The 7,375-nt window shown below is 36.2% G+C and overlaps 1 protein-coding gene across 2 annotated transcripts; it reads left to right on the top strand.

The window, feature by feature from the left end:
- The first annotated feature begins 1,001 nt into the window (after positions 1-1,001).
- LOC140771313 (uncharacterized) lies at positions 1,002-5,285 on the top strand. 2 transcript variants are annotated; one of them, XR_012106137.1, is made up of 5 exons: positions 1,002-1,339; positions 1,650-2,048; positions 2,883-3,297; positions 3,889-4,173; positions 4,956-5,285. XR_012106137.1 is itself a non-coding variant. In XM_073112796.1 (4 exons), the coding sequence occupies exons 1-4, from the start codon at positions 1,084-1,086 to the stop codon at positions 4,088-4,090; spliced, it is 1,272 nt and encodes a 423-aa protein (XP_072968897.1). In that variant the 5' UTR covers positions 1,002-1,083; the 3' UTR covers positions 4,091-4,289. The 2 variants fall into 2 exon arrangements, 1 of the variants encoding a protein (XP_072968897.1); XM_073112796.1 differs by lacking the exon at positions 4,956-5,285 and having other exon boundaries at positions 3,889-4,289.
- The last annotated feature ends 2,090 nt before the right edge of the window (positions 5,286-7,375 follow it).

Raw genomic sequence — 7,375 nt, 5'->3', positions numbered from 1 at the left:
ACAATTAGTGTGGCAAATGATGAGAAAAAAAAACCTAGATGTGTAAATAGTTTCAAAGTGCTATTTTAAAATTTTATATTAAAACAATATCAAATTAAAAAATAGTCTAAGCTTTGTATAAACTTGTGAGTGCAAATATAAACTTACTTAGCAATAATTATGTTGACTTATCAATCATAATCATGAGCAAAATGACAATTATATCTAATATTCAATCTCTTTTAGACTCCTCCATTCTATTAAATCATATAATGCTATTTTTGGTTTATTAAAAGATTGTGCTATTTGTAACAATTTTTGCTCTGTAAGTATCATTTCTTCAAAAGTTATGATAAAACAAAATATATGATACGCCAAATAATATAAATGATTTCTCAACTTATCATCAGAATCAGAACTCAAAGTCAAATCTACAAACAAGTGTACTTTAATATATACACTCAAATTTAGAATATATATATGACATAGTTATGCGGTAACAACAACCCTATTAACATAGGAGTGACTCTCCCAAGCATTACTGAATAAAATTGAGATCTCTTCATTCTTGTTTGTTCTCATTACCTTATATCAGCTCGTATTATTAGCTATATGAAGCTGAGACTCACATAACCTCATTTTCTCCTCTTATACCACATTATGGTAGGCTTCATCTTTGCCTCTCGAGTCTTGTCAATGTGCCAAAGTCTCAATCTATAATATACCGACGTATCTAAACATCCCTACTATGTATAAGAGATAAACAAAATAGGCTTCTAAATAAACATACACTCTTAACCTATGCTCTCGGAACACTTTCTTTTGTTTTTCTTTCTATAGTTTACAGATCCATTGAAGAGGTACATATGAAATATTTTATATGAGAATGTATAAGGATGATAAATAAAATTTTAAAAAGTATATTTGAAAAACAGTAAATAGTTTTGGGTCTAACCGAAATTATATAATAGCACTACAGCTGAGTGTTAATGATGATAAAAACGAAACTTAGGGTGTAAACTATAATGTTTCAAATCGTCTTCCAACTGCAAAACTATCGTAAGTTGAGTTACTAGACTGCGTCTCTCGAACCCTAAATCCTCCATGAGAATCTCCGTCCTCCGCCGCCTCCACCGCGCGCATCTCTTCTCTCGCTCCCGCTTCTCTTCTACTCCTCCTCCTTCTCCTCATCCTCTTCCCATCTACAAACCACTGTTGTATTCTCTTCCCTTCTCCCTTCGGTCCTTCTCCACTTCCTCCGATGGCCAAAACCCTACCCTTCCCTCCGATTCAGATGCACCAGTTCCTTTGGCAGACGCCCACAAGGCTTCTCCTCTTGTTGAAGATGTCAGCAACAAAGGTACCAGCTTTTTCTCGCGGCATTTCGCCTTAAAATCCGAACTTTTTATGCGGGTACTTGAAGTTTGATGGGCTCAATCTCACTCATTGTTTTTCTGCTTATATACCTTATCAAACTTGATATTTTTAGTGGATTAGTGAAGTATGAAGTCCTCAACTCGTTGAACGAATTGTCGCTCCTTTTTATACAAAAGATTTGATCTTTAATCTGCTGCAGTGGGTAATTGAAGTATGAGAGGTTGTCTTCTCGCTGTACGATTTAACGCTCTTGTGTCACCTTAAAGTTGTGATATTTTTTGGCTGGTAATCAGAGCTGAAGCGCCGGATCGAGCGGTACTATGAAGCTGATGATGAATCCGAGCTGTCATCCGTTATCGAGGCTGTCCTGGCGCGGAAGCTGTCAGGGCAACATGAGGAGACGGACGATGAGCTGGTAGAAGAGCTCCGGAACAAGCCGCTACCGGAGGTGAAAGACAGGGACTTTGAGTCAGATTTTGAGGAGCTCTACGACACTGATGAGGAGATTGATAACTTGTACAATGCGAGGCAATATGTGGAGAAGAAGATGATGAGTGATGAGTTCTTCAACATGGATGATCGGAAGTGGGACGACATGATCCGTGAGGCCACCGAGAAGGGTTTTCTCAAGGACACCAAAGAGTGTGAGGACATCCTTGAGGATATGCTCAGCTGGGACAAGCTCTTACCTGGTAATTTTCTACTTGAATATTTCTCTTTGCTGGTAGCACGCCCCTTGCCACTTGATATGGAAATCCTTATAGTTTCTGTCATGTAGTTTTGCTCCTGTTTCTAACATGATGTAGAAAGTCTGTATTTTCTTCGTTTTCCAATTAACATCCAAATTTACCAGAAAATGTGACTGCCAAATTACAATGCATTTAGTGTAGTTGATCTGAAACTGGCATTTTTTTTTTCACTCTCTTATAAAAGACTGGAGGAGTCGCTTTATCGTAGCTCTTTTCTTCTTTTGTAGGTCTAACTTTAAGTTAGCCCTTCATATTATCTTTTTCACTTTGGTCAGTTTTGTCTTGTGAATTACTATGTTGTCTAGCTTGTCTATCAAATCATTGAAGCCAAATCTTGGTTCTCCTGTTTATTCCTGAATATTGATTACAATCACTAGATGTCAGTTTATTAGTATGTGCTATATAACCAGGGTGAAGTAAGGTTCAATTATTTTTTTGCTAAAAGTCATGCTAGCTGACAGTATTAAAATCCTTAGTCATGATTAAGTAGCATGCACCTACACAGATGAGGAAAATGTTTTCATTTTTTATGTGTAGTTTGTAGAACATCTTGTCCTTTTAAATTGATTAGTCTGATCCTGAAGCATGGTTGTGTGGAGAAGCATCTTTGTTAAGATTATTTGTGTATGAAGTTAATTAACTTTGAGATCCATTACTGAGCTTACATCACTTGTACAATATTTTGATCACATACTTGCTTCTATTTTATTTACTTATTTATTTATTTTGACTACTATACTTCTGTCCATGGTTGGTGATTGAATGCCTGTGATTCAGATGAGATAAAACAAAAGGTGGAGGCAAAATTCAACGAATTAGGTGATATGTGCGAAAAAGGGGAGCTAGAACCTGAAAAAGCTTATGAATTGTTTAAGGAATTTGAGGATCAAATGGTTTTGGAATGCACAAAGATAATGGAAGCTGAGGAGCCCACTGAAGTTGATCAATCTACTGAGCCAGGAAAGAAGGTTGAGTTAGATGACCCACCTGGCGAGGGACCTATTCTTAGGTGGGAGTCACGTGTTGTTTTTGCTCCTGGTGGTGATGCATGGCATCCTAAAAACAGGAAAGTTAAACTTTCAGTCACGGTAAAGGAGCTGGGACTTTCTAGGCATGCTTTCCGTCGTCTAAGGGAAGTTGTTGGAAAGAGATATCACTCAGGCAGAGATGAGCTCACCATCATCAGTGAGAGGTATGGTACATTTCATGCTTAATGCATTTTTGTCTGCTACCATCATGGCAGTTCCTTTTTAATGAAATCTTGCTTGTCCCATCAGTCTTTTTGATATGATTGAACTGTCTAAATAGTTAGAAGGCTCTTACCTTTTCTCATGTCATGAAAGTTGGTAATCTGATGCTCTCATTTCATGTTATGACTGCCTAGTTGTTTCAATTTTACCCTTTTGAGCTCTTGTGTTATTAGATTATTTCATTTATTAAAAGGAGAGTTTAAATGAACTTTTAAATTGTGATGGACTTTCTTCAGCTGTTGGCATGGACAAGATTATCTAGTCACTCTGCTGAAAATGCTTTTCTGTCTCAGATATTAATGAATTCATTATTTCATTTATTAAAAGGAGAGTTTAAATGAACTTTTAAATTGTGATGGACTTTCTTCAGCTGTTGGCGTGGACAAGATTATCTAGTCACTCTGCTGAAAATGCTTTTATGTCTCAGATATTAATGAATTCCCTTGTTGCCACATCCTCAAACTTTTCCCTGCAACTTGTTTCAATTTGCATGTTACGAAGTTGAATGCTTAGAAGAACTTCTTACGTTGCAGATTTGAACATCGGGAAGAGAACAGAAAAGATTGTCTGAGGACTTTATATGCCTTGATAGAAGATGCAATGAAAGCTGATAAGCTAGTGGAAGAGGCTAGAAATGCTTATGTCAAAGATAGACTGAAGGCCAATCCACAGTTTATGGAGAGGTTAAAGATGAAGGCAGTGAAAATGAGGGAATCCCATTCTATTTCTTCATAAGATGTCCTTAACATTTGACTATGTCCTCCTGAATGTTTGCATTACAGTGGTCAAAATACTGCTGATGATTTGTGTAAAATCAGGTAATTGTAAAGGTAACAAAAGAGAGTTTTATGTGTCTTTTCTTTTATGAATTTCCATGCCTGTTGCACGTACCACATTTCAGCATATGAATAGGTTGGATATGGGTAGTTGGGTACTTTCTTGATCTGTATCCTAGTGTAATAGTAGTCTATACTGTAACTATCAACTTATATGAATCCCAATTGTTTTGTCAAATTTGCGATACAACCATTATTTCAGATACACACTCCCATATGAATCTGACACATTAGATAGATTGTTATGAATTTTCAGATTTGGTCCCAAAATTGGTTGACGTTTTGGTTGATGTGATATCGGGACTGCGCTCTTGCCATTCTTTAATGTTTTCGCATTCTTTTTTTTTTTTCTTTCTGAATTTTATTTAATAGGCTTACAGTTAGCCTGTCATACCATTAGTATGCTGTTTCAAGTTCTTTTCATTTAATGAATTTTGGTAAATATTTTTTTGCAACTTCAAACATGATTATGAGTATTAGAATCTCTTTTGCAAATGAGAAGTAGGTTGTGTCTTGCTTGTTTAAAAATTAAAATTTAATAACTGTCCAGCTGTACTATTTACTTCCTGGACAACATTTAGTGTCTTCAATGATAGAGCAAGTATATTTGCAGAACTTTAAGTTGAAATAGAGGAGCAGTTTAATATATCAAAGAGTGCTTGTGTGATCCACACGGCGATATAACTTTTTGGGCTATTGTTGGGAGGCCATATCTTGCATCTGCTGATACACGTCTTTGAAAACCTTTATATTTCTTGTTGCAGGTTAACTTAGATGAAAATAAAGGTTATTCCTGTCACCATGGATGGGTGGCAATTTCTTGCAGAGTTTTGTAATCTGTGGCACATTTGTCATGATCCTATTGCTTGTGACCAACATCAAATCTTTCTGCTATACCTTACTGCAACTGAACATGGGCCTTGTATAACTTGAAGACTACCTATACCTCATCAGAAAGTGAGAGGAAAGAAGTTGATCTGGACCAGCATCTTTATTTTTTTTTTCTTTTTACCCCTTTCCATGTTGCACTCATCTGGTTACTGTACTTTGTCTTTGATTTAATCATTTATACTTAAGATGTGGTGCTTTTGATTTATTTTCGATTTTCTCAGTCCGAAGACCCAGGTTTTAGGCTCCACATTTGATTATGTCTAATTTTCCTACATCTGTTATTCTACTTCGATTTGAGGTGGATGATAAAATTTTCAGAGAAGTGGAAGCCAGGCACTTTGGTAATTGATCCTCTAATATATGCATTTATCTCCTGTTTGTTTGTTAGCTGCAGCCTGCAGATCAAGCTTGAATGGTGTAGCTTTGAATTGGTTTGGTTGATTCCTAGATGGTAATTCTGTTAATCTTGCAATGGCAGTAACAAGATTGATGTTTGCTGTGGTTGTAGATATATGATCAACTACTTGAGCACCAGGCGAGTATTTTTTATCTGATTCCACAAGTACTAAAAGAGAACTGATATAATCATTACTGCAATTTCTTAGATATCCACAGTACAGTTGGTTGCTGTTGCATAAAATAAGTAAAGAGTGATAGGAGATTTCTTGTTTTGAATCAATCACTTGCAGATACCTCGGGTTATTGATAAGAAGGCGCCATCAACTATTCTTCATGGTATGAAAGTAAGTGTTGTGGATCATCTACTTATGGTATGAGGCAAGTATTTGTGGACTCGCTTGCTATTGGAGTAGAGGTTTTTTTTTTCTCTTTTCTGTGTTTCTGCAATAGATAGATTGTGGTATTTCTTTGGAGGGTTCTTATCTTGATGATCTAATGAAGCAGTTTGCAATGGTTAATCTAATGAATTTCTTCTTTTTTCCTTTAAAAAGTAAAAGTATCAGCTTATGTGATATAAAACTTAGCTTGGGACACCTCATGGCAATAGAGTTGAGCATGTCCGCCGAAATGTGCATTTAGCCCCTGTTTACTTATGGAATAAGAATAGACTTATTCGAGAATAAGCTTTCTTATACTAGTGTAGTAACTAAATAATATTTTATCTTATTTTAGTATATTATTTTAATATTATCTCTCATCTTATTTCATACAACTTTTAAAAACTAATTTATTATTACTTAGAAATTATTATTTTACCCTTTTGAGTTGATATCACTAATTTAATATCTAATCAGCTATAATTTGATTTTCCTCTCTCTCTTCTTTCTCTTCTCTAAAAAGCACTGCGTCGTACACCTCTCTCCTCCGACGAAGCACTGTAATCATGCTTCACACGCCTCTCCTTCGACAAAGCAGCACGACCATGCTTTGTGCACCACTTCTCCGACGAAGCACTACGATCACGTTTCACACACACTCACACTCTCCTTGCAGGAGCATATCTTTCCCATCTCTTCGATTAATTAACATTAAATAGATGCATAGGAGAGTAAAAATGAAGTAGACTGTAGGGTTATAATCAAGAAGAGTGTGGATTATAACCCTGCATATCAGCGTAGTGCGAATTTATAACCCCGCATTATCGCACAATGCGAGATTCTTACATCGCATGCCTGAGTTAGGGTTATAACCTTGCATACTAGCATACTATGGGGTTATGACCCCCACAACGCAAGAACAAGTTTGCATCTTCTCGCAAGGAAAAATTTGACATAAGACACTATTTACACAAATTATAATGCACAAATTACCTATGTGAATGTGGCGTTTTGTCTTGCATTTCTTCATCGATATTCACACCTAATTCGGTTGAGAAGACTTTAAAATAGTGTCTTTCGACGTTTTTGTTGTAGATGCAAAGAGAGGTTATGCAAACTATAACTTAGAGTCACTGGCCTCCTCGGCCGCGTCTCCCTATGGTGGGGCAACATCCCTGCCCTCACCCATGATCGCTCCGACGCCCTTGCCAAGTATCATCAATGAACACCCGAGTGTAGGGTTATAACCTCACATAGTGTAGGGTAATACTCTACACTCCAAAGTGCGGGGTTACAACCATATACTATAACCCTGCACAATGTAGGGAAGTCCGTAGTAGAGAAGCACCATACTATTTACTATTTAACATATAGTCAAGGTTATTTTTGTTATTGGGTAATTTCATTATTTTAATATCAATTTTATATCACATTAAATTATATTATTACACTTTATACTAGTATTGAACTAAACATTACAATAACTTATACTAGTACTAGTATTTAACATATAGTCA

The sequence above is a fragment of the Typha angustifolia genome, chromosome 11, assembly GCF_048772165.1.
Source record: "Typha angustifolia cultivar Huaian chromosome 11, ASM4877216v1, whole genome shotgun sequence".
NCBI lineage: Eukaryota > Viridiplantae > Streptophyta > Magnoliopsida > Poales > Typhaceae > Typha > Typha angustifolia.
This window is presented reverse-complemented; position numbering and strand designations above follow the sequence as displayed.